This window comes from Larimichthys crocea, chromosome XVI, assembly GCF_000972845.2.
Source record: "Larimichthys crocea isolate SSNF chromosome XVI, L_crocea_2.0, whole genome shotgun sequence".
In the NCBI taxonomy this organism is placed as follows: domain Eukaryota; kingdom Metazoa; phylum Chordata; class Actinopteri; family Sciaenidae; genus Larimichthys; species Larimichthys crocea.
The window spans coordinates 14,481,475-14,509,362 of NC_040026.1; the positions used below are offsets into that span (position 1 = coordinate 14,481,475).

The 27,888-nt window shown below is 39.8% G+C and overlaps 1 protein-coding gene across 2 annotated transcripts; it reads right to left on the reverse strand.

The window, feature by feature from the left end:
• Positions 1–27,555, reverse strand: pgs1 (phosphatidylglycerophosphate synthase 1). Of its 2 annotated transcripts, none has more exons than XM_010749434.3 (11): positions 27,373–27,555; positions 20,105–20,315; positions 17,536–17,613; positions 15,338–15,437; positions 15,062–15,251; positions 13,272–13,450; positions 11,433–11,632; positions 9,454–9,745; positions 7,684–7,832; positions 7,462–7,592; positions 1–637 (listed from the first exon to the last, which is right to left on the reverse strand). In XM_010749434.3, the coding sequence occupies exons 1-10, from the start codon at positions 27,486–27,488 to the stop codon at positions 7,473–7,475; spliced, it is 1,635 nt and encodes a 544-aa protein (XP_010747736.2). In that variant the 5' UTR covers positions 27,489–27,555; the 3' UTR covers positions 1–637; positions 7,462–7,472. The 2 variants fall into 2 exon arrangements, with proteins under 2 accessions (XP_010747736.2, XP_027145077.1); XM_027289276.1 differs by lacking the exon at positions 27,373–27,555 and adding an exon at positions 26,736–26,846.
• Positions 27,556–27,888: the final 333 nt, after the last annotated feature.

Genomic DNA, 27,888 nt, shown 5'->3' on the forward strand with positions numbered 1-27,888 from the left:
GTCACTTTAAAAACTCTCCACATCATCCTTTAATTTACAAAGATAATAACACAAAGACACTGTACAGTTTAGCTTTGATTACTGCTGTGGGCAGAACTGTAAACTCACAGTAAGAGCTCTTAAAAACTGTTATTAAGGCTCATCAAGGGATTGTAACTCTTCACCACGCCCGTCTGTTTACATCAGTCTTCTTTACATCGGCAACGTTGACTGATGAAGTCTTTATTGCTGTCTTAGACATGCAACATGTACCTGTAGCTATGTACAGTGTGTACTGTAGCAGAAGTTTTTGAAATGCTTGTAATTAGTAAAACTAAACAAAAAGAAATCCACAGTGTGAGGACATCAGGTGTTAATACAGCATATAAATAATCTAACAGAGTAACGTATGCAGGTAAACCACAGGATCTGGAGTTGATTTGAAAAATAAAAATAGAAATAGGATTTGGCTCCACCACATACGTCTGCTCCAGTGTGAGAGTCACTTCACGGGACAAAGCCGAGGTGAAGCTGAAAACTCCCAGCATGCCAGTGATCCTAGATTGTGTCCGACTGTCCCGTCTGCAGGAGTGCGCCGACAATTCACAGAGATCTTCAACCTCAGGACTCAAGAAAACTGAAGCCACCGGCCTCCTGCCTAAAAAACAAAACAAAACAGAGAGAAACATTCAGAGATTTGTTGAGTTTTTATTGATGTTGGTTTGAGTGAATCATTTGTAGAAAGGGTTTCATGTGAAGCTTCAGTTTGTCCCTCACAAAGGTCAGAACATCGTTAAATATCACTACCACAAGATTTTTCCAGAATCATTCATTACCATCAACAACAATAATTTAGACAAATGTGACTGATAATACAATATTTTTGGAGCAGGTATGTAGCAGGTCACTTCCTGCTGTCATCTTTGAAGTTAAGTGAAATAATAATACATTTTCCTGACGAAAATCCGTCTGAGATCAAAATGTCTACTTAACTAAATTGGTGGTTTGGCGTCATCAGTGCTGTTTTCCAACAGCCAACATGAAACATATGTACATATAATCTGTTTTATTTATGTAGCCCAATATCACACAATTCAAGAGGGCCCTCTGTCCTTACAGAAAATCTATCCCACATGCAACGCATGGATGCAGAAGGTCTGCGATCTCAATCAGATGGAGCACATTACGTATTTATTAAGGCTGCACAAACACACCTTGACCAAACAGTGAAGTTCATGCTTTATTAATACACTGATGTTTATCAGCCCTCCTACTCACTTTGATACTCCTTCTTTATACTTCACACAAACACACCATCGTTTTTTTTTTAGAGTAAGTATTGTTTGTTTGGTTTTCATACAGTATTATACACAGGAGTCTGAGCTTGGTTACTCGCTCGTATGAATGCATGAATATATGTATACTATAATTACTATAATGTGAACAAGTTCCTCTTTTTTATTGCCAATCACCAACTTTGACCTAAGTAAGTAAAATATCATTTTTAAGTTGACCTTTAAATATCCAGTTTAGGTTTAAAAGAGTTCTTCACTTGAAGTACAGTAAGTATAACAAGTTTAGGAGAAATAAAGAAGAGCAGCTCTGAGACTGCATCCCACTGACACCCACAACTGTTGCCAGTTCAATTTGTGGGGAGATCCCAGTTTCACCACTAGAGGGCAGACGGGTCCATCACAACGTCCTCTTAAACCAGGATTCATCCTGATGCTGTGTGGACAACAGCTGAATATTTGAACCCTGTTGACCCTCAGAAGACACTGCTCAGCATGATGCAGAATAGAGTTTGGAGGGGCTCCAACCTGATGTCTGACCTGACTAGTTCATAACAATAGATGTGTGCTGCGCTGCAGATAAGCTGTTTCTTTTTTTTTTAGCGTTTTCGCCGGTAAAGCTATTATTAGGCGCCTTGTGTTTTGTTTTTTCCTTTCTCAGGAACAAACTGAAGAGAGATAAGCAGTAAAGTACGCAGATGAAACCACGAGACAACAAACAGCTCTACAAACCCGACAAGCCAACAGACTGTCTGTGGTTACGATGTTACTGTTTTTCTCAATTGCTAAAACACTAAAACCCATTGGCTGAACAAACTCATTTAGCTCACAGTGCAGTCTGTTGTCAATACCTTAAACCATTTCACATGGTGAAACACAATTTGCAGATCTCACTTACACTTTTCAGCCAAACTCTAAAACACATTCTGCACTCTAATGCGCGTGTCATCCAAATTTGTAAATCGAAATAGAGCAAGACATGTCATTGATTAACCACAACCGCTCAACATTGATTTCACTTGTGTCAAATGATGTGACACAACCGATATAAACCAGATCAGAGAACAAACAGGTTGTTGAAGGTGGGAATGAGGAAGTCTGAGAATAGATAGAAGAAACTATGTGAGAGAGACAAAGGACGAGACTGTGAGATGCAGGATACAGTACTGTAAAAATAGAAGTACAAGGAGAAGGAAAGAGCAAAGCAGAGACGTAATTTCTGATAAATTTTTAGCTATTATGATAGAACATGTTTTTGTTCATCAAAAGACAATGATGGAAAAATATGAAATTTGTTTTGAGATTAAAAAATGTACTTCTCCCTGAGAACTACACATTTTGAACAATGTGTTTTTTAATTTGTTGGTGTATTGTTTACTGACCGCTTGATAGTGTATATCATTTTGTTCGCTTAGTTTATGATTTGAGAGCAGTGTTTGGTTTTGAGCGCAGGTAAAATTGTTTTGAGGCGAAAGTTCGATTTCGCAAGAGGAGTCAGAGGTTTTGTAAATGGTGCTTGAAGATGAGGTTTTGTGTTTAATGTTTTCAAAAAATAAACTGTAAATAGGCTGCAGTAAGTGTGTATTTAGTTCTTCAAACTTAAAATTTAAAAGCCTGAGAAGGAACCGGCTGCTCAGCTTCTGCATTATCTGTATTTTGCCTGATAAATAAACAATTAAAGCGATATACAAAAGTAACAAACATGCCGCAGAGGCTCAAGCAAAGCTGTAAGATCAGCATGTAAGCTCAACTGTTTAGACGTGAAATGACTCAGTATGTTAAAGGTTATAAAACAATAGATTCTGATCCATGGAGGATAAAGCTGGCATTATTCTGCATTTTTTTTCTCTTATTGTCAATAAATCCCTTCAACAGACCAAAAACAAACAATGTCCGTCTGTTTCTCGATACGACTTCACAACCCGTCTGTGGTTTTCAGCTTTAATCCCACCGGTTCCTACTGAAGATGGGAATCTTTATCTAAATCCTTTTCTAAAGAAGATTTTAACAAATATTTCTCAAACAGATTACTTAAAATAAATGATTTAAGGCGGTTTATGTAGTTTATTATGACAAGAACAGATCTGGGAAGTGAAGTGAAGTTTGCAAACTGGATCATTATATTACAGACTAGCCCTTTACTTGTTTTATCCATGTTTTCTTTCATTTAATTTGAATTCAAACCTTTTTATGCGTTAAATGTTTGTCTGATTGATATATAATCATCTAAAAAAATGTTGCAGTTATTGCTTTCCTGTGGACACAGAGTCTTGTGAAGCTATTTAACCATCCGACAAGCAGCTTAAATCAGTAAAAACTAAATATTTTAAAAATATGCAGTCCAGAACTTCACATCAGTTTGCACATCTTTCTTTTACATAGTTTCTTTTAACCAAAACTATGAATATAATAGATATACAAGAATTCAATGGTGAATGAATCTGTTTCCTCTGGTGCCATATAAATAATAGAAATGATTAAACTAAACAATATTCATCCTTAAAATAAAAACCACTACTTTAGACTTTAGATTTTGACAAACTTTCATAGATTAATGTCAGAGTACAAGCTGGTGAAGATTATCATGACACTGTGCAGTCTTTTCTGTCGTTACTTAAATATGTTCAATGTGACCTTAAGCCTGAGGCCACTGAGGAATCTGACAGACAAACCGCTCTGTGTTTGCGTCATCGTGCCGGTAACACGAGGATTTCCACTCAGTCTTTTCAACGTTTCCAAACAAAAGGCCTGAGCGTCCTCTCGTTCACATAATTGTCCAAGAGGTGGTTTCGTGCATATTTGTTAATAATAGCGCTGAAAGATGAGCTATTTACGAGCATTTCCTCCTGGCAGGAGATCACTCAAGCTCTTTCTTCCTTGAATTTGCCCAGGTAGCGATAAGACACCACCCATTTACCGTCATTTATCCAGCCTGTAACACTTCCTGCTCCGAGAAACAAGAAACAAAAAACAAAAAACAAAAATATCTTCTGTTGTGTTCTTGACAAGTTTCCCCTTGGCTAGAGTTTGATATATCTTCCTTTCTGACTGGTACACATTGTTTTTATGTGTACTTTAACTGTCATGCCTCTTTTTATTTATAACCTATAATGAACCTTAAAACTTCACCGGTAACTCTTGTTTCATGGTTGATGAACCCTCTGACTCCACCTCACCAAGTCCTGACAGGACTCGGTAATACAGACCACACTGTCAAATCATCACCATAACACCGCGCTGACTCACTTCTTGACAGAGGTGAATCAGCCGACACGCTGTCCCTGCTCTCACTTTGGTGATTTAGGCTGCTGGGAAGACGAGGACGGGACCTGCGATTTGGGACTCGCCACAATGACTACAGGCATTTCTAAGAAGCCACAGCCTGTTTTACTGAATGTGTGCGTGTGTGTGTGTGTGTGTGTCAGTAGATTATGTTCAAGGCTGTATTTTGTCTACTCTGCAAAAATCACAGACAAAATCTGAATAGAAAAATGGAAACAATGCATAAATACAGGGAGATGTATTACAACTTCAGTCTTCTTATACTTAGTATAACTTTAGGACCCAGTTAAGCACAGATTTGTATTTATTGTTCATGTTATCGAGTAAGTTTGGACACAAATTGTTCAATTGTTTTTCTTTGTCATTATTTTAACATTGTAGAAGAACACTGACGAATAAAACCTATGAAATAACCACTGATCCATGACGTCACCCACAGACTTCTGAAGAACTGTTATGAAGCTCAGAGTTTGCTAGCACTGGCCACTGGCATCTTGGCAGTCCTGCCTCTGACAAAATTTGCTAAAAAATTGGCAAAGATGTGGCTCATTGGTGGATCTGAGGTAGGCTCAATGAAGCCTGGGAGCTCAAACAAGCCATCTATAATGGCACTCACCTGTCAATCAAAGCAGCAATGCTGTTAATTATGCATAACTTTAAGCCTTAATATAATTTGAATGGGTGAGTTCTACAGAAATTCAGGCTAAGTACAGTTGTCATGAATGAGGACATCAGCTATAGAGAGCAAAACTGTTTTTTTGTACCAGGCTGTAAACATGTTTATTTCTGCTGTGAAGTTGGACATTTTAACATGGGGGCTTATGGTGATTGACTCGTTCTGTAGCCAGCCTCTAGTGGACGTTTGAGGAACTGCAGTAAATGCTCTCACAACATAGAAGGCATTTGTCACCATCTGACATTTTATTGATCGAGAAATTAATGAAAATAATGAATGGTTGCAGCTCTAGTATATTGACTATGCTAAAAGTATGTTTATCTTTGGTGTTTATCTTCCCATGCATGTGACTGATGGTAATCTCATGCATGTTTGTGTAATGCAAAGTAGGATAGAAAGTGCGTAATATATTCATTTTTGTTTGGATAAGTAATCTGTAACTCTTCAAATAAACCAACATTAAACAAAGAGTCTAAACTAACCTAACAATGACAACATACTGTAACCGGCAAGTTGAAATCTAGGAAATCAGCCTCTACAGTAAATATTGTACTTCCCAAAAAGGGCCAGGCAGACAGGTTGTAAATATGCTAACAGATTAGATTGTCTAAACATCTTTATTTGGAGAGGGGTAAAATGTGCACGCCTGACTTGTTGGTAGTCTTCCCTAAAGGCAGAGAAACTAATAGCTGTAGGTTAAAGATGAAGCACAAAGTCAATAAGCTGTTTTTCTTCTCTATCTAACCTTTAACTAAGCTTGAAGTTTGTTTAAAGCAGTAATAATTATTCTTCTTCAGGCACTTGGGGGACAGACAGACAAGCTGCAAACACAATAATAACTATAACTGATATTTGGTTTCCCTGCTTCTTCACCACTGCTGTTTAATTTGTATATTCTCCCAAATTAGTCACAACACCCATATGCTGATGACACACAGTTATACATATCTGACTGCCCCCAGCCAATGCTTTGCTGATATTAAATTTGGGATAGTTAAAAACTTCCCACAGCTAAATGAAGACAAACCAGAGATTGTTTTCGTGGATCGAAACACTCGTTGGTGCCAGACTTACTCTTTGTTAACGTCTCTAAAACCTTATGAGCGTGCCAAAAACAACTTGTGCGTGTGTGATTTTAGATATTAATCTTAACTTCCAGAAACACATATCTAATATCTCCAAGGCTGTCTCAGAAATATACCTAAAGTTAGATACTTCCTGTCTTCCAGTAAAACTCTAAAAAAAAAGCTGCATTTATTTCCGGTAGACTACTGCGATGTAAAGCAAGCGTTGAATAAACTTATTCAGAAAACCAAAAGATTTCACTCTTATTTTATCTTCTCTTTACTGGCTTCCAAAGAATTGATTTTAAAACGCGTATTATTGTTTTGAATGGCTTAGCTCACCGAACACACACCAGACAGACCTCTTAGATCATCACGTAAAGGTCTCCTAACTATACCTACAATAAATAGTCAGCTTAAGGTGCCTGCAGTCATCATGGTCCTACTCTCTGGAGTAGGAACTAAGGTCTGCTACAACAATGTCTTAGGGTTAAGGTTTTAAGTTAACCTGTAAAACTTAGATTTTAGAATCAGTATTATTATTATTATTCCCTTTTTAATAATAACATCGTATCTGTTCTTATCTCATTCATTTTTTAATCTACACCTCATATGAAACGTGCAATATGAACAAAGTTGACTTGACTATGTAAATATCAGGCAGACACAAAGCAATATGTTTTTTTTGCTTTGTGTCTGATTAAGAGAGGGAGAGAGCAAGCAGTGGGCGAACATCATAGACAGTGAATGAGAGTGAGGGAGCTCCTGTATCAAAAAAGCCGGTTAATCGGCAAAGTAAAAAGATATTTTCCACCAACCCCCACACAACCCCGTAGTGATTCATAGCACCACCTGATTTGGCCTTTGAGGTTTTTTTTTTTTTTTTTCACTAAAAACAGCTGCATCAGGGAACAAGTTTGACGATTGCGGTGAGACTGAACCAAAACAGTAAAGTTGCAGCTATGCAGTTATGTGTGTTAGTAAGAGTCAGGTGATAACTTTGATTGGGTTTGTAACTAAACTACACTAAAATTATTAATTTAAGCAGCTTTGATCGCCTGACTGCTTGTTTCTTCCTTAATCTGACTACTTTTTGTGCTCCCCAAAAACAAAAAAATAACCTGAAATAAGTGTTATGTGTAGTGATTGTGTACTTGCGTGTAACCACCTGGTGGCATCTCAGAAGAAATTCTTGATGAGGGGAGTGACTAGTTTCACCCACAGCTGGACGTGGCGGTCCGGCTGCTCAAATGTAGAGCTCGACACCTCCGTGGACCGCTGGTATAGCATCTCCTGCTCCTGAGGGTTTAAACACAGGTGTGTATTATTCAGTTACACAGTCATTCATCATCAATTCTCGCTGCGGTTAAAGAAAAAAAAAGGAGCCAACCTCCTGCAGCTGGCTCTGCAGTTCCTCATTCTCTGTTACTATAGCAATTTGGGCCTCCAGGTCACGATGAACCGAGCGGTAACCAAAATTAGGGGAGCCAATTAGAGTGAGGCAAGGCCGATCCTGCCCCTGGAGGTAATACCACAGACCTGTAGGAGAGGAAAAGTAGAGTGAGCCAGTGAGGAGGTAATGCTTTGGAGAGCAGCTTCCAGCAGGGATTTCTGTCGGCCTAGACCACAACTAAAAGGAAGCACATGCAGAAATCCCCAGCGTCGATCCAAAACCCCAAAGTATGAGAGAGAGTGAGTGTACATCCTTGTCCTGAGGGTACGACAGGATGACTGTACAAGCCTTCATCTCGCACGCTAAATACCAATGTGACCACAAGAAGAACAGCATGGGGAAGAACAGTGAGAGTAATGTGTTGATCAAACAAAACTAGTCTGGACGGTGAGCCTAGGCTTAGACCGTAATCTTGTGTCGAAACAATTAGTCGAACAATTGTTCCAAATTAAGTTAAAGTTGAAAAGAAAATTTGGAGTCTGTCACTTTTTGTTTAAGAGAATTAAAAACTACAATCATACCGCGGCTGTTGTGCGAACGTTTCTGTTTACAGGAAGTCTCTGAGCGGGCGTTTTCTTATTTGTTGACTTACATCCGAGAGGCTGCGTTGCTAGGAGACATGCGGTCAACCTGCATGGCGCAATACTGACTGCAGCATGCAACACTGAGTATTATACAAATGTTTTTACAAGGAAGCGCCAAACTCTGTGAGCTGTGAAGTGAAGCCAATGCAGAAGTGCGAAAAACTGCAGTTCCTCAAACGGCCACTTGAGGCTGGCTACAGAACGAGTCAATCTCCATAAGCCCCCAAGTTAAAATGTCTAACTTCAAAGCAGAAATAAACATGTTTACAGCCTGGTACAAAAAAATGTTTTTAGGGGTACCAAGAATTCACGATCGCTTTCTTTCTGGTAATTACAATTCTGACTAAATAACATAAAAGTCAAAAACAAGTTAAAAGATAAACCTGTTTATTGACTTCATTTAGTGTGTTGCTGTTATTTAGGGTAGTTCAAGACCTCTTTGTGGCATGGTAGCTCTAACAAACATGCATGTCATCACTTTTCTGTCCTTGGTTTCCATATGTTTGGGTTACATGTGCTACATTGACATTATATTTTGAAGACACATTTTCAAAGCTCATTTTGTTGAAGTCATTCTGTTTTTAGTTGTTTTCATGGAAGATTAAGCTAGTTAACAGCTGACAGGGTGTGAAAAATAACAGTGCTTGAAAATATTTGCTTTGTCAATGTTTGCATTAGCAGTAGTAGTAATATAGCGCAGAGTACTGTAAACATTTAAATGTTTTTGTGCAACATTCGTCCAACTGTATTTCTCCATTTCAGTTTTACAGTTAGTTCAATTAGACCAGAGGAAATCGAGTAAAGATTAAAAACCTTTCCAGTTTCCTTCTGGTCTTGTTGTTCTAAATGACCTGTCAGAGAAACTATTAACTGATCAGTTTTTTATTGTTTTTTTTAGAAACAATAAGACAATTTAGACATGTATGTGTCATAAATAAAAATATCTTAAGGTTTTGGACATTTGTGGTTTGAAAATAAGCTATTTGAAGACACATATTTAAGATATTTTAAACAGTAAACAGTTAACTGAAAAAGTGGAAGCTATGATCATTAGTTGCAGCTCTAGTGGAAACAGAAAGTGTTGACACAGACATCTAAGTGTGCTTTTTTTAAAAAAATCTACCTTTGGCATGAAACGTCCACTGTGATCTGTGGTACTCATGCAGGTGCACCCTCTCCTGCTGGCCCAGCCGGCACACCTGGTTGTAAAACTGTCTGGCAATGTGAATGTAAGCTGCAGGGATCGCGCCGGCGAGGCCCTTGGCTCCAAAGAACCCGTTGACCTCGGGGGAGGCTGTAAGGATGCGGTAGCTGGCTCCGGCCCCGAGCACCAGCCGCATGTACGCCCGGGTCAGGTTGAAGTAACCCGATGTTAGAAACATAGTGGATTCTGGCCCGGCGTCTGTCAGCAGGCGCTGGAGGTAAAAGAAGAAACAGCCAGTGAAGAAAGACGTGTTACAGCTGGGTTTAAACATCCCTGACGCTGTGAAAAATAAAACAGGCTATGCTATAAATTGAGCTGGTTATCAGCGCTTTACTTTTACGCAATATAACCTGAAATCTATCAGAATGATTCGTCACATTCATAATAATAACAATAATAATAATAAATGTATATTTCCTGTTTGATCAGGTGCCCTGCATTAACCTGGCAACTTGTCCAGGGTGTGCCATACCTCTCGCCCAAAGTCAGCTGGGATAGGCTCTAGCCCCGCAGTGACCCAGATGAGGACAAACACTTACAGATAATTGATTAATTGCTCAGGTGTGTTTTACTTGTCCTTATTACTAAATGACTCTCTCATTATTAACTAAAATCCAGTCCAAGATTTATGCTTGTCCGACCTCTTGCTTACTTTACCCCTTCTTAGCTTCCTCAGTCATCATACTCTCCGATCTCTCAGCATAATGCACTTCTTCTCACAGGAGACTGAACCAGCTCAACCCGAGTTACGCAGTGCAAGAACAGGTTTTGGGGTTCAGAGTTGGAACTAATCCCAGCTGACATTGGGCGAGAGGCGGGGTACACCCTGGACAAAGGGCCAGTTCATCACAGGGCTCACATTCACACCTTAGAGTCACCAGCTACCCTGAATGTCTTTGGACTGTGGGAGGAAACCTGAGTATCTGGAAAGAACATGCAAACCCAAAGTTCAGACTAGGAACCTTCTTGCTGTGAGGCGACAGTGTTTGATGATTAAATTAAGAATTATTTAAAGATAAAACAGTTGCATAACTCTTGACTTAAGTTTTTCTGTTTTTTTGGGTGAACTTCTGGTTACACATCACTCATTGTTGTAGCTGGTCTCAGTTTAATTATATGAGATTTAATTATTGCAAATTGATTAAATTAAACATTCATAACGTCAGGACTTTACTACATTTTGTTTGTCCAGCCACAGCTCATTATTTTTAGTTTAATACTTTAAAAATCTGAAATATATCAGTGTTTATTCTCGTGATTAAAAACAGGTCAACTTCAAACATCCACGTCATGTATTTTCTGGTGCATAACGAACAGCTCGTTTTCTTCTTCTCTTTACTGTTTTACTGGAAACGTTTCTGACGTTTGCAGCAAGAAGAACTACTTTGTGCGTGAGGACAAAAAAATCTGGAATAAAATCTGTTCTGCTCTTTCAAAGAAGGGCGGATATCTCTCTTTATGCGCACAGTGGTTGAGTTTGTGAACAGCTGCATCAAAGCAACCAACAGTCCTGCAACAAGTCCTCGCTTTGTGAAGCTTAAATGAATGCCAAGATCGTGTTGATTCAACTTTTTATGGCCTTTGCACTGAACTACAGTGTGTTAATCTGATGATCATTGTATTGCGTTCATTTCCAGAAAGTAATAAAGCACAAGTAAATATTTGAACATTTATTAGTCACACATTTAAAACAATACCATCCAACAATATTTGTTATGTTACCAAGGAGCTAAAGGTCAACAAGCCAGTGAAGTAAATAAATAAAAAAAGACAATGAAAATATTTAACAACGTGGTCAAGTTTTTTTCAAATATTAGCACGAGCATTTTGGGGTTTATATGTGACTCAGCCAATCATAAGAGGCCATTGTTACTACAGGGTCAGGTGTGGAGCCTCACCTGTGTGATCTGCTCGTCCACCTGGATCCCGAGAGGTTTCATCTGGACCAGAGGAAACACCCAGGTGTCTTCCTCTCCCTCGCTCATCCCCTCGTCCTCAGAGTCTTCCGACTGGTTCAACAGCCGCTGCCTCATGTGGGCCGTGTCCACCACCTCCATGATCCGCTTCCTCGCCACTGCCGAGAAATCCTCCCTGTTGCCTGGTTGTTGCCGTGGAGACACAAAATGTCAGTGTACACACAGATGAAGTGGGCGCAGCGGGGATAGACAGGTCAGTCTGATCTCTGGGTCACTGTGTTCTGGGCTTTGAGTGTGTTTAAAAGAATTTACAGCCACTTAGGAACATGAAGCAGAGAGGATGTCAGAAAAAATGCTTGGTTCTGATTGGCTGGCAAATGGCAATTAAAAATAGTACATTAGGGCAGCTCGTGAATCAGTTGTGTGTATCGATGTGTTCAGACAGAAATCGAAGCAAATATTGAAGAAGAGACACTGGAAGTAAACAAATCAATCAGAGAGGAGCTTGTTCATTAGCAAACACTGTAAATAATCAACCTGCACTTTATCTAACAAATGTGTGATGTTGTGCCAAGCAGCTCTTTGTTTGGGTTTGTATCTGTGACCCTAGAGGGCAGAAAGAGTGATTCACTCTTGTCAGTTCATCACAGAGACCGACAACCATTCACACTCACTTTCACACCTACGGGTAATTTAGAGCCTTGCCTTTGGACCGTGGGAGGAAGCTGGAGTACCCAGAGAGGACATGCAAACTTCACACAGAAAGGCACAAGCCAGGGTTTGAAACAGGGTTTATCATGTTGTGCCAAGCAGCACTTTGTTTTGTGACAGGATTTGTATGCTGCACTGTTTGACGACATGCAACAAAGAAGGTCCCCATCAGCGACCAGGAAGCTTAAACCAACATATTTATTTGATAAATGTGAGAAAACTGACTGTTCAGCTGCTTCTAGTGACCGCAGCTTCCACTTGAATCAAAAATGACATCAGTGGGATGGATCTGACACTCTACCTGTTGTGTTCTGCCTTTGTTTATTTCATGTGCCCAGCTTCTAAATCTGAGTCTGGCAATTCATGCTGCAAAACAGTGACATGAAAAAGTTTCCTTTGGTTTTAGAGGGATAGAGCGAGTGCCTGATCCTGTCTGAATGTGGCCTCAAACTGCAAAGCAACATGTTATCAGTTAAGTCTCACTGACTAACTACAGTCGAACGTTGCTATTTTTGTACATCAGGAACCCTCATTAGATATAATCATTTACAAATCTTGATTCGTCATCATCCTCACTAATGTCTTTCATTAAAATTTCACCAGTCATAGTGTGAGTGTGTGTGTGTGTGTGTTAGGTCCCACTCCATATCATCTTCCAGCAACACTGTGACATCACAACTCTATTCCTGGTGTTCGTTACCACGGCGGTCCAGTCCTGCAGACATGATGTCATTCACCCCTCAAACTAACATCCTGGCAGCCTGTGCTCCAGTTACGGACACACAGTACGAGTGTGTGTGCCTGTGTGTCTGTGTGTGGAGAGAGAAAATCCTGACAATTTCACATCCGGCTGCATGGCTAGCCAACCGCAAGAGCTCTCTCTCCATCTTTCTCACTGTACTTTCTCACACACACACACACACACACACTCTAACCATCATCTATTCGCCTGTCTAAGCTTTCAAGCTCCATTAGCGAAATCCATCGGCTCCTCTTGCTGAAAACGGGGCCGGTGCCACCGTAACTGAGCATGGAGTGTCAAACAGTGTCAAAACATGTTGGAGGGTAAACATGCGTCTGTGTACACACACGCTCGCGTTTGGTTTCTACCTTTGTACGGGTGCACCATGCCCTCCAGCATGGTGATGGAGTCGTTGGGCTGCAGCTGAAGGGAAATGTCCCCGACGGCTTCCACCAGGTCGGAGAAGAAGTCGGCGACCTCCCTGCAGTTCTCCAGCAGCACGTAACGGTCCTGTCTGTTGGTGAAGTACGAGTCGCTTAGGTTGGCCCTGGAAATATAAAGACAGACATTTTTAAATAAACTGGGGAGCAGAGATAACACAGGAGGGTCATACTGTGTTTTAGATGGGCTCCAACACACGGTGCCATGTTGGCTCAAATTTATTATCAGACTTCATTGCTCCTCACTCTCTTTATTAGCAAAGAATGACGGAAAACATACTGATAGGTAGCAGGCTACTAATTTTCCAATTAGACCAGCTGCAACTCATTAAAGTTAATTCTGTAACGGCTCGAATGAAAAGATTGTTCTCTGATTAACTGCTCTCTTGATTGAATCTGATCAACTTAATAGCTGCGAGAGGTGATTAGACATCTTGGAGTTACTTATTTTAGCCTTCAGCTGAAATAAGACTTGATAAGACATTTGGGTTCTATGAAACACTATCAGATCTCTTCCAGAGAAATTAATCGTGTGTGTTTGTCAGCATTCACTGATGAAAATACTATTCAAGCTCAATGCAATGCAATGGGGTGTTCTTCCTGGGAAGGCACCTGTTCCAGGTGCATTTGTTGCTGGTTTTACAGTCATTCACGCTGCCTTCAGTCTTGCAAGCGTGGTTCCACCTGCCTGCATACACTGTGAGTGAACCTCCTAGTATGTAATGGAGGATAACGACAGCAACAGAGTATAGATAGCATGTTAGGCAACAGGTTTGACCTTGAATCTTTGTCAGCTGATCAAAACAGCAGCAGGGAGCATAGATGCTGTTAACACATTTTGTTAGTTTGTTTGTAAATTGTAATGGGCAAAATTATTCATGTTAAAACATTGTCTGTTAGGCCACGTTTCAAATAAGATCAGGTGCTGAGGCGAATCGCTTCAGGATAGTCTGGCAGCGTGTAGGAGTGTGTCTGTTTGTGCTGAGGAAATAACTTTTTATTTCGCTGATTAACTAGCTTTATCGATGCCGGTGCTCCATCACTGTCATTCACTGTCTATGTCTCTGTCTCAGATCCTAAAAAACAAAACTTTTGCATGTCACTTTTTTGCAGCATAATTCGAGAGTCAGAATCAGATTTAGAAGCTGGGTACGTGAAATAAACAAAGCCAGAACACAATGGGTAGAGTTTCAGAGTTTAGTCCATGAATCATTTTCAGAGACATTTCTGGCTGACTGTGGAGGTTTGACAGTCTGATTGACTTCTCCGCCGCAGGTCACCCCTGACAGCCACAGAAAATCATCAGAGTGTTTTCCAAGAGTGTGCAATATGTGACTGATCAACAAGCTACACTCATGTGGGATACACATTCTGCTTTAATAGTATTATATCGTGGATGAAGGCAACTTCGGTCAAAATGAGATACATGTTTTTACTAGTCTCTATCATTTGGACACGTGGTATTTTTCCCTCGAAATCCTGTGAGCAGTTTGTGCCATTTCATGTGGTGAACTGAAATTAACTGGAAACCACACTGACCCTGGCACTGTTCCCATCAGTCCTGGAGCACACCAAATGATTTACACCAAGGACAATGTTGGCAAATACCTGAACATAACATGGACCAAAAACAAGATTAAACAAGATTAAAAACAAGGAGGAGTGAGGAGGAGGGAGGCTACAGCCACGCTAAACTCTCTGTCAAGGAGCCAGCATACCCGCTGATGATAATGCTGTCGTCAAACAGGTAGACTTTAATGTGCTGGACTCCGATGGTCTCGTTGAAGCGCTGAGGGACCAGCAGCCTCAGCAGCCCCCTCAGGTCCGGAGTGTGGTACAGAGAGACCCTCATCTGAGAAGTGAAGCGCTGCAACAACGGCAGCAGCATGGTCCTCGAGTTAACCTGTCCTGTAAGTAAAACATAAAGATACAATGAGGAAGATGAGTGCGGTGCTGAATAGCGACAAATCGCTCTCGCCGTCAAGGACAACAACCTCGTGAGCCGCGTGTGTAGTCCAGCAAAATGGAGACTTTTAGGTCGGGAGCGTGACTATTATCTTGTGAGCGTTGTAGAGCTTCCTCCATACAGTCCACCTTTGAAAAAAGCAAAGGAAAGACAAACATCAAAACATGATTAAAATGAATTTAGCATTTTAGTCCTGTACCACAGGTGGACTCATGATGACACAGCTTTAAAAACGAAAAAAAAACTAATCAAAATGCAGCAGAACCAGAGATATCATTGTCTACTTCCTCATCAAAACCACAGACCATGTCATGACGTCACCCACAAGTTTTCAAAGAGCTGTTCTGAAGCTTAGTTGGCTGCCTCCTGGCTAATCTAAAATTGCAAAAATGTGGATAATCGTTGGACCTGAGCCGAGCTGAATGACACCTCAGTTTCTCAAAACAAGCCATGTGTAATGGTGCCTACCTGTCAAATCAAAGCATAACTTTAAGGCTTAGTATAATAACAGGTGAGAAAAAATAAATTCACCCTCAGTACAGTTGTCATGAACGGGGTAATTAGCTTTAGAGACCAAAACTGTTTTTCGTACCAGGCTGTAAACATGTTTATTTTTTTATTATTTTTATTTTTATGTTCGTGTTCAAGGAACTGCAGTTTTTGGGAGCCACGGAGGTTGTCATTTGGTCAAAATTCAGCGCCTACATTACCCACAATACAACTCATACAGTTAGTTCAGATGTTTGAGCTTGTAGCCTCAAGCAGAGATGAGGAGTAGGCTGCAGAAACAACATTTCTACATTTTTAAACTATTAGTCATCAGACCCAACTGACACTGAGTCAAGAGAGACTACTTGAGGTAATTTTAGCAGACTCTCATTGGAGCAACAAAAAACTGTTGAAGGCAGATTCTGATGTGTAGAATTGTCTCACTTACATGAAACTAACTTTGCATAACGAGTTGTTAAGATAAAAATAGACATGTTAAAATGTCCAACTACACAGCAGAAGTAAACATGTTTACAGCCTGGTACAAAAACTGTTTTGGTCTCCATAGATAATGTCCCTGTTCATTCAACTGTACTGAGTCTTAATTTGTATATAACTCACTAGTTCAAATTATATTGAGGCTTAAAGTTATGCATAATTAACAGTGAGTACCCATGCCTCAGGTCCGCTGATTTTAGATTAGCCAGTAGGCAAAAATGGCAGGGCTACCAACATGGCAGTAGCCAGCTGCACCACACTCAGAAATTTTACTTAATCTGCTGAACAAAGGTCTTTTAAAATAAACAAAAGGATCAAATTCGATGTAGCAGAACCAGAGATATCGTCTTTTTCATTCCACAAATTCTTCTTTCTTGTCCAGACCTGGTGTCTACATCACCCACAACGCTCACTTATAAAAACACTTTGAATTTACTTTAATTTACTTCTCGTGTTTAAGTTAAACATGTCTTTCTTTAAAAAAAAAAAAACTCTGGTTATTGCCTGCACCTGCATCTAAGTAAATTCATCGCACAGGTGTGACTGTCGGTACCTTTTGTGCTGAGCCCAGTATCGGGGTCGTGTCAGTACATTCAGGCTTTACCTGAAGTTTGCATTCTTCAGTTTAAACCACAAACCAAACTCACATTTTTGTACTGTTCAGCTCGTTGTGTCCAATTACAAGCAAACACAGGTTTGAAAATAAAACTCACTGCACCTTATTGACTCAACGTTTCTAGTAATCCATCATCCTGTGAGGTTACAGAGTTTGGCAGCAATCACAGCTGATTCAAATGCTTTCAACTGTAATTACGCATGTTTGACTTGTCTTTGCCTTTTTCTGTAATTCTGCTGCTCGGAGCGGGAAGAAAACATGAAAAACAGCTGAATATGAGCGTCAGTCCAGACTGTGGTTTGTTCTGGGTTAATGTTGTTATGCTAGGCTTTCCAAGCATGAAGAACAGCGGGCTATCACATGCCAACATTGGTCTGCTTATTCCCATAAACCCTTACATTTCAGGGTTAGTCCTTGTAGTTGGCCTGGAGTACTCTTTCATTCTGTAGAAACCACACTGTGGTTCTCCTGGAAGACAACACTCACATTTTCTGGCATCTCTTACCAGTTATTTGGCAGTGTTTGCATGGCATTGTTTTCACCTGCCCAAAAAACTAAAGATGTAAATTCTCAAAGGTGTTCAGGAATCTGCTTTTTACACATGCAAACATCACTTTTCTCACCAGTTCTTGCTCCAGCTGACCTGTTCCCAGATACAGCGAGGCCATCACCACTCGCCTTTTCGCGGTCTTGATACGTGCCTGAAATGAAAAGGGAAGCAAACACACCACAACAGGAGGATTATGTGTGAGTGTATGTGGGCGTTGGGCATCTGTCTGATACTAAGAAATGATAAACTGTAAACAGGGAGCACATTTCCTGCCAGTCACATGCTCAGTCTGCACAAGGAAACCAACCAGATTCCAGCAGAGCTGCCACAAACTAGCAAATAACAAAAGACCGTTTTCAGGAAAAACTAAACTTTTCAAGTAAATAAGTATGTTTTTCTGTTAAATGACAGCTATTTATTTGGCATTCATGGATGCACAGAGACCGATACATTAAGAAAAAGAAACAAATAATCTAAAAAAACAAGAGTTAAAGACGTAGAAAAGTACTATTTAATATGAGCCGTTTTATTCTCCCACATTTTGATATTCTTCTGACATTTCTCCCTCCTGGACTTAATTTAAAAATATATAATTTGACAAAAAAGTCCTTTTTATGCCAGATAATCCACAGAACAGTTTTAATAGGGACTTTGATAGAAAGTAGTTCCAATGAAAACTGTTAGCACAGAGGTCTGTGAATTATAAAGAGCAACCAGGATATTATTTCTACTGTGGCTGCGCTTATTAAATAAGGACTATTATTATCATAAGTATTATTAATAGGCAAGGCAAGGCACATTTATTTATATAGCACATATCATACCCAGAGGCAAGCTGGCAAAACCATCACAACTGCAAAGTTTAAGCTAGGTAATGTTTGATCATTTCACTTTAAATGGACTTAATTTACTGACCATGAACTGATCTAGTTTCTAGAAAGATGTTATTTAATTAAAGAAGCATTTTTTGATACTGTGAGCACCACAAACAAAAAACTCTATTCACCTCCCTCACATTGAAAAAGGCAGAAGTCTCAGAGAGAGATGTTTCGAAACATGGAACTAAACTATCTGGCGTCTGTCTCTATGAATAATCTCTAAATCTCTCTGCAGATGGAAGTGTTCTGCTCACGCATAGGGAGGCTGTGGTTGTGTGCCTGTAAACAGTCAGTGTGTAGAGCAAAAGAGGCGAAAGATATTCGCCTAAATGTAGTCCCGGAATCCATCGGCTATTGTCTGATGATGATTTAGCTTTTTAAAGGCTGTTACTATCTGTATCTGCATCTGTACTGATACGCAGAAATTTGTTTATAAAGATGTAAATGTGTCTTTCTCATCATACGTAGTTTCTGATCCGACTGCAGAGGAAATGTCTGGCTGGATATCCGCTGGCTACACTGGAAGCCCTGAAACACTGAACTTTGCCCCCAGAAGCTAAGCTGTTGCCAGCTGTGGTGTTTTCGAGATTGGAAGTACAACGTCGTTCACATCATTGGAAAAAATGAAAATCCTCAAAATCAAAAATAAATCTCTCTCTTCACAAAATCTTATTTAATTAAAAAATGTTCCCATTTATTTTTCGCCATTTTTTCCAGTGACATAATTATTTTGAGATCTTGAGAAAACAAAAGAATAGTCTAATATATAAACACAACATTTAGTAGCAATGTCAGACGAGCAGGGCAATGTTACATTTGTTATTATTTAATATACTACACTATCCTTTTGTTTTCTCAACATATTGAATTGAACGAATTACGTCGTTGTTTTGAGAAAACACAGTTTTGTTATCTTGAGATCTCGAGGAAATCATCCCGTTATCTCAGGATAACAATAATTGTTATTTCAAGATAATGACATAAATAACTTGATATCTCAAGAAAACAGATTAAATTAACTCATTATCACAGGGAAAAGGAGGAAATAAAATGTATGACCGTTTGGGGCTTCCATACTCGGTACCAAAAGTAAAAGTACTAATTGTTTGGGGCTTCCATACTCGGTACCAAAAGTAAAAGTACTAATTATTCTGAATGGCCTATTTTAGAATAATATACATAAAATAATGATACAAATGTTTTGTCCGGCTCATACAAGTGTCATCACTCCAAACAAGCCTGGTGACAAAGCATCTGTGCCAAAAATGATAATTGATCTATAAACTCAACATTCTCTACATTTTCATGAAACACTCGTCAGTGTTATGGGAGTGTCAACGAAAAAAATGTTTGTTGAATCGCACCCATTCACACACTCTGGTAACGTGTTTTTTTATTTGTTTTTTTTAACACATCATTACTCACGTAAGCTGTTGGCTGAGATATTTTTAGAGCACGAGGTGTCAAAAAGCAAGCTGTGCATTTCTTGTATAAATACAAAACTTTTATTCTTCCTGCTTCCTGTTTCTTGGTTGAAGATTTGTTGAAGTCACTTTAAAACTGAACAATGAGCAGTGTGATTGTCTGCCAACTCAGGTGTTACAGAGTAAACAATCAGAGCCTGCTGGGAAAATATGTCCACCTTTGCGTCATTAATTATCTGTCATAATACATGCTACATCAGCGTAAAGTCAATATTGACTTTACATTTGTTTTCCCTTCATTCCTTTGCAACCGAAACTGAATTTTCTCAGTAACACTGACCTTCATTGCCTGGTAGAACTGGTCAGGCGAGGTGAGAATGTGGATGTGAGTGCCTGGCACCCGGAAGGCGGGTACATGCTCTGCCATCCATCGAAACTGGGCGTAGAGGCCATCTGTGCCCTGAGCTCCGGCCGACCCGGTAGGCCTGGCAATACGTCGTGGGGCGGGGTCGGTTTCAGCCAGGAGGGGAGCCAGCAGCAGTACCGAGGACCTGGAGGAGACATGCAAGTCTGTTTTCAGAACAAGGAGCTTGGGGCTGACACAAGATGGTAAAAATGGCAAATTTCTTTGCAGGTTGAACAAAATAGATTGCCTTATCTTGAAATAGAGGCAATAATCTGTACACACAAAGACATGGCATAGCCCATACCCCTAAAACACAATCACCCACAGGAAGTACATAACGCTTTGCAGCACTAACTTACACACCACCAACTATTTCACTGATTTTGGTGAAAGTGGAATATATTTTATGGAGAAAATGTTTTCTGCTTTTCCTCCCTGATGTCCTCCGGCTGTGAAACTGCAGTTGCTGTTAGCTCAGTTTGTTAGCCGGGCTAGCAAAGCTCAGAGAGACGGGGGAGCGTTAGTGTTTTGGACCACCGGGAAGACGAGGTTTTCAGGCCCTTGGGAATACTGATGGGGAGCAGAGTCAGTGTAGTGCTAGAACTGAAGCTGGGCAATGTAACTGAGCTCAGCAGCCTTTATGGCTGTAATGACAGAGGCAAAAAGACTGAAGATGTTGACGGAGGAAGCTAAGAAGAGAAAAGTAGAAAGTCACTACGCAAAAAAGCTGCTGCACAAGAGTAAATCTAGGACTGACTTTTGGTTGTTGGCGAGAGCTTTGTGAAATTAAAGACAACAAGATGTAATAACCCACTTTTATGCCTTCTAGGGAGTTTAAGTTCAGTTTCTCTTCAGGTCGGCTCAAACAGGCTACCCTGCGTCTGTTGGTTTGTTAGTGAAAGCGATAAGTGAGTCTTATCTTTTTGAAAATCAAAATCAATTTAAAAATAAAACACAGAAAATTGTTGTTGTGTCGGTTCAGCTTCAAATTTCCACTAATTTAAATAAACTTTTGTATTTTCAGACATTGCCGAATACTAATTATCTAACTAGTGGTCCAAATTAATTAGTCTATTAATGTAGTACTGTCAAAACTCCTCATTTTTGTTCAGAGATTTTAGATACTTCTGCTTTATCAGGTTAAACAAAGCCCAAAACCAGATGTGAGAGAATATACTAAGGTAGAAAATGGATTAGATAGAATGGATTTGTTCCCAATCAAACAGATGTTTTTACAATTTCTGTTTATTTCTTTCCTTCGAAAGTCTGCATGGAGATTCCGCTGAACGTGTGGGCTGACTGTAACGTTTCCAAAATCATGAGCGCACACTTTTTGCCTGAGGAAACTATGTCAGACAAGACGGGTCAGTTGTGTCATATATCACAGGAAAACAATAGTTTCTTAAGTATTGTGTTATGTGTGCCGGCTTACAGACGCCTGTGGATTTTCAAGTGAAATACGTCAGAGCTTCCAGACAGTACATGAACACACCGCAATATAGCATTATCATGGTGACTCCTGCAATAAAACTAGAGTTGTAACATATTATGATCTAGTAATCTACATATTATAAGCTTCTTATGGCTGATAGCAATATTTAAAAAAACAAATCCATAACCTGTAGTTTATAAACACATCAGAACAGTTCTAACTCTCAGAAGTACATAAAGAAATCTTCACAAACACATTTTTGCTAACACGAAATCTATCAAACATTTTGCAAAAGAATATATCTTATCATTATTGATTTTAAGTAGCATATTAAGTATCATTGTTATAATTGAGTGACAATTTATCGATTTTAAATCAATTCTTTGGCCTGATACAGATTGTGCATCCTTACTGGGGCAGCTGTGGCTCAGGAGGTAGAGCGGGTCATGTTTGGTCCATCAAACATCCAAGTATCTTTGGGTAAGATAATATACCCCAAACTGCTCCTAAAACCATCATTGTGTGTGAATTGGCTCCCGAACTGATGAGCAGCTGGCACCTTGCATGGTAACCAAAGCCATCAGTATATTGGTGAATGTGATTTTTTTAGCTTCTTCAGGAACCTGTGGGTGACATCACGGATATGTGGTCATTCTTTATACTGTCAGTGTCCAAAACCCAAAGATATTCAGCTCCCAATCATAGACAGGAACTAATCATTTTCTGTAGATCAATTAATAGCTGCCTTTAATCTAAAACAGATTCATGAGAAGATTTAACAGCATGCCTGATTTTTGTTTCCTGGCCATTACCCCAACACCACAGCCCTCTTTTGTCTCATTTGCCATACAATCTCACCATTCGGTCTGACAATGCAGCCACATTACATAAAGACAGGGTGGAGTGTTAACCTCAGACGTGACTGTGACCCTCACAGGCTGATTGTCAGAAGCCATTCTTCTATTACTCCTTTATATTCAGTCAAACCAGATTTTTCATCCAGAAGACACACTGTGGTTTTTACATTTTGGTTTGGGTGTGACCCACAAAAACCGTCATAAAAGAAGTCGGAGGAAACAAAAGTCACAATAAAAACAGAAAACACGTCTCAGGGCTTCTTTCCAAAGTCACAGTGCTGAGCTAGACGTTCTGCAGCACACACAAAAAGGGGATTTCCTCTGTTGTTGTCATAAACATGTAGCATTAAAGACAACTTCCTCATACAGATTGTGCTGAGGTTTATAGCAGTGCAAATTACAAAGGTTATCTAAATGAGCACACCCAGACTGGAAACAGGCTTTTGCAATATGATGAACCTCTCACCTGACCCCCTTTATAATTTTCTGTAAGGGTGTGACAGGAGATAAGGAACTTAAAATGATAAAATCACTTTAAGCTACAGTGAAACAAAGCAAAGTTAAAGTTGTTAATCCAGAAGAACAAGTGGAGATAGAACAAAGAAATTCAAACATACTGTAATCTGGCCTCTGTGGATTAAATAAAGATCATCAACAGCGTAGTGCATTACGAGAACAGCGATTTCATGACTGTAGCTGTGATGAAGTTAACTTCCTTACATTTAATGAGATTAGAGGCTAATTTAATAAAGCGAGGTAGTAACTGTAATGAATGGAGGAGCTGTTTACTCTGGTATGTGACTGCACAACATCCCTCCTGATTTGAAGCATGCAATAGGAAAAAATGTTCCGTCCATCTGTCTTTCTCAGACTTCAAAATTCCCCAACTGGGAACTTGTGTGATCTCATTACATCCTTAAAGGCTTTAGATCTTCATTTGTGTTAACGCATCCAGGTTCATTTAGGTCTTAAGATTCAATATTAGTACAATCATATAGCAATCGCTGTATATTTTAACATAGGGATGAGTCAAGTGAAAACACTACATGGCCAAAAGTATGTGGTGTGTGTTTGCAAAGCTGACATCCATCATGAACAACTCCTCACCTCCTGCATGAGACTGTGAAGGCGTTTACCAGCTTCTTCAGCAACACACTGCTGCACCCACCATGTAAGAAGGAGCTCTACCACAGGGCCTTCATTCCCACAGCTGTCAGACTCTTTAACAGCAGCATGACTTCATGACTTTCTTCTATCATTAATAAGCAATTTCATACAAAGCCTGTTTATATGACAGGATAATTTCCCAGATGTGGGAGCTTTAAAGTCCATCCTATCTTATCTTATCTTACCTCCAATAACAGTTTCACTGCTTCTAGGAATCCTTTCCACAAGATCCTGGAACCTGGCTGCTGGGTTTGTGGGACTGATGTTAGATTATAAAGACTGGGTCACAGTCTATGATCTAGTTAGGGCTGGAACTATTTTCATTTTCCATTAATTGATTGATTGGTCCATAATATGACAGAATATTACGTCCACAAATGTCCTGATTTGTGCAAACCAAAATATATTCAGTTCATTGTCATAGAGGACTAAATGAACTGGAAAATGTTCATGTTTGGGAAGCTGAAAATATTCTTTTTCTCAAAAATATTACTCAAAACCAGTCATTTTTATCAAAACAGATGATGATTAATTTAATAGATGACACCTAAACAACTAGTCATTGCAGCTCTTGTTCCAGTCCACCCTAAAGGTGTAGAATAGAGTTGAGGTCAGAGCTCTGTCAAGTTTTTCCACATTAAACTAAAAAAAAAACCATTTCTTTATGGATGTGGCTCCATGCACGAAGGCATTGTCTTGTTATAACAGGAAAGGCTTGTCCCCAAACTGTTCCACAAAGGTGGAAGTTGAAAGTACACTCCTGTAAGAGTTTAAGATTAATTAGAATCAGACCTATGAACCTAAACAATGAAAAACAGCCCCAGACACGAAGGTATGCGCATACATTTGGCCTTATACTTTACCATACTGTGCAATTATTGATATGACTTACACACACTTTGTATCTTTGCCTCGTACCATTTTAGATTTGTGCAGAAAGCTAAATAGAGGATATGATGCAAGACAATTACAGTATGTGAAAGATAAGAAAGATGTGTCGATAACTGATTCTTATTTCAGGCGAAATGCCCAAGCTCTGCTATGCTTTTCATAAACAGAGATCTGATCTGGGAATTGCACGCGTATCTACAGACTCTTAGGCGTTATCTTAGAGTCTGGTGATTAAAACAGTTGGCTCTCAGTAGACCTTCCTCACAGAGGACATGTCACTGGTGTAAATAAATAAAATTAATGTTGGCCGTATCCCATTTAGCTACTCCTTTTGTTTGCTTGTACTGTAGTCACACTGTCAGGGCTCACTGGGGCACTTGAGTGGAACGAAGCCCTCGTGAGTGTCTTTGGTTAAACATGTGCTGAGCCATGATAAGTCAAATAGTCTGCTGTTACCATGGGGGAAAGGTGTTTACACTAAGCAGTCACACCCAATGCGTGAGCAACAATATGGCTTTGAGGGCTCACCTAAAAGACTCTGCAACTGCCTGCTTGCTTTATGTTGTCAACATGTGATATATAATAATGCAACCATCACAATGTAATGTGGTCGATTCAAACAGTGTAGAGAGATGTAGGCCACCTATATATTTCAGTTTATCGGCATGGATAAGACACTGCAAACACAGATATGTAAGGGCATTAAATCAAAAACAGAGCACATCAGGTTACCTGTAAGGGGTCCAATCCTCATCATAGACAGTATAAATATGGCCATCATATCCGTGATGGCACTCAGTTTCTGAAGTGCGGTTGGCATTCCTGACTCTGGCGACTCCCACCTAAACATAGGCAACTATGTAGATTATGGGTGGAGCTGAGCTGGGCTGAATGACTGGTTGCTCAACCAAGCTACCTTCACCTACCTGTCAATCAAAATGGCCACACTAGTAAATATGCATAACTTTAAGCCTTAATATAATGTCTTGTTCTGTTCTGACTTCTTGTGTAGTCAGCCTCAAGTGGCCTTGAGGAACTTCACTGCACTTCACATACAGATGTGAACAATAATGAGACAATTAAAATCAAATGTGAGGGTCACATATCAATCCTAACCTATTTAACCCTTTGAGTTAAAGTAAGTAGATGATATTGCATTATAGCAATAACATGAAACGGTATACATTTGTACACTTGTCATCGTCGTGTAGATAAGTTTTAGTTCAGTTATTATAGGTCATCTTTGGGGAAACCAGACCTCTAAGGCCACTAGAGGCTGGCTACAGAATAAGTCAGTCTCCATAAGCCCCCATGTTGAAATGTCCAACTTCACCGCAGAAATAAACATGTTTACAGCCTGGTACAAACAATGGTTTTAGTCTATATAGCTAATTCCCGCAGTTCATGACAACTGAATTTGTAGATAACATAGCTGTTTAACTATATTAAGGCTTAAGGTTATGTTTAATTAACAGCGTGGCCGCTTTAATTGACAGGTTGGTGCCATTACAGATGGATTGTTTGATCACACAGGCTTCATTCAGTCTGCCTCAGCTCGACCGATGATCCATGTCTTTGCTGATTTTTAGATATCACGGATACTACGTCCATATTTATACTGTCTATGTCTGTCACTAGCCGTGAGGCTAAGTTAAGCGAGCTGAATTTGTGGGTTTAAGTTAGTGAATTAGCCTAATTCTGAGCAGACTCCATGATGATGAAGATACAAAACAAATAGAAAAGCATGTCAAAAATAGCAAACTGTTAATATTTTAGCCTCAGTGCTATATTACCTGTGAAGTAAACCCTGTAAACCAGGGATGTCCAAAGTACGGCCCGGGGGCCAATCACGACCCGCAGTCAGATTTCATGCGGCCCGAAGTTTTGTTTTTATAATATATCATTTATGGCCTGCTAGGATTGTTAGATACTGTATGGCTGGAAGATTCAGCTTTTTTAGTTGACACAATGAAGCATTTGAACCTTTAAGGACAATTGCTGGTGTTACAAAATATCACTTTCTGAATGATTTTGTTAAAGACAAGAGCAAGAGTGATACATTTTAAACTTAAAGGTAAACAGACTATGCATTGCTCATACTAAGTCATGTATAGAATGAACAAAAGGAGTCATATTATACCCCTTTTTCCACAAGTTAACACAATTCTCAGGTGTGTTGATGACATATGTGTGAAATTCTTTGGTCAAAATTACTCACGGATTAAGCACAGCGGCTCTCTTTGTAAGGCTCAGTGCTCAGACGGCAGGTTTCAGCGTCCGTTCGCCCGGAACCTGAGTGTGGCATCAGGCTACCATGACAACAGGTAGGCTTGAGCACTGGAATATGTTCATGAGCCTGCTAGTGACGTCACTAGGGGCCTCAAAATCCGAACAGCATGTTTTAAAGACAAAATTATTATTATTTTTATTAATATTAATATGTTAGTATAGACCCCCGGGGCATCTTTACATTTTAAAATCTGTCCCTCTTTAAAAGAAGTTTGAACTAACCGGAGGTGTCAGGTTACAACGGCTGTTACGTAACAGACGTCATAGAGAACATTATGTGCAGCCATGGAAACCTCTCCTGTCCATGAAGGTTAGCTGCTACCTGCTATAACACGGGCTGACAGCCATGGGAGGTGAATTAACGACTTAAATCCGATCATAACTGCATTTAACCTAAGCTCTGACCATAATATAAGTATTTTTGTACTGTTCTTTAAATCAATAGAAGCCCAACATGAGGGCGAAACAACAGCATTAGCAGTGACAACATTAGCTTCATGATGGAGGAGAGGTTGGAGGCTAAACTGCGACGCAAACACGCTGCGTGAATGAGACGTGTGTATTACCCTCCTCTCCTGTCCCGTGCACGGAAGAGCCGGTCGGATATTCGGGTAAAAACCCCGGCGATGGCCGGTGTGTACATGGAGTACACCAGCCTCCTCCAGGACATGGGAGCCGCCATTGCTGCTGCAGCAGCAGAGAGACTTTGAATAAACTTTATCGACACAAGCTCGAGTCCAAAGACACACTGTACTTTAGTCTGTGGTTTGTAAATGACAACCTGGACTGCCCTGAGTGTTGCTTATACATGCAACAACAAGCAGTTATGTCAGAAAATATATATATTACTGTTTGTCTATGAGTGTTTATGTTTTTTTAGAGGATTTAAATCCATTTAAATGACCTCTAGTGGTCAAGCTGTAAACTACCATATGATTTCAGCTATGTTATGCTACATAATTTAACCTTAAAGTTACTGCACAGCTCTTCAGAGGCACAAAGCACCACCCCCTGATATACATGCCTTTATAATAACACATGCTTGATCTTTGCCTATCGAAAGTGGGACCTCAACTTGCAGC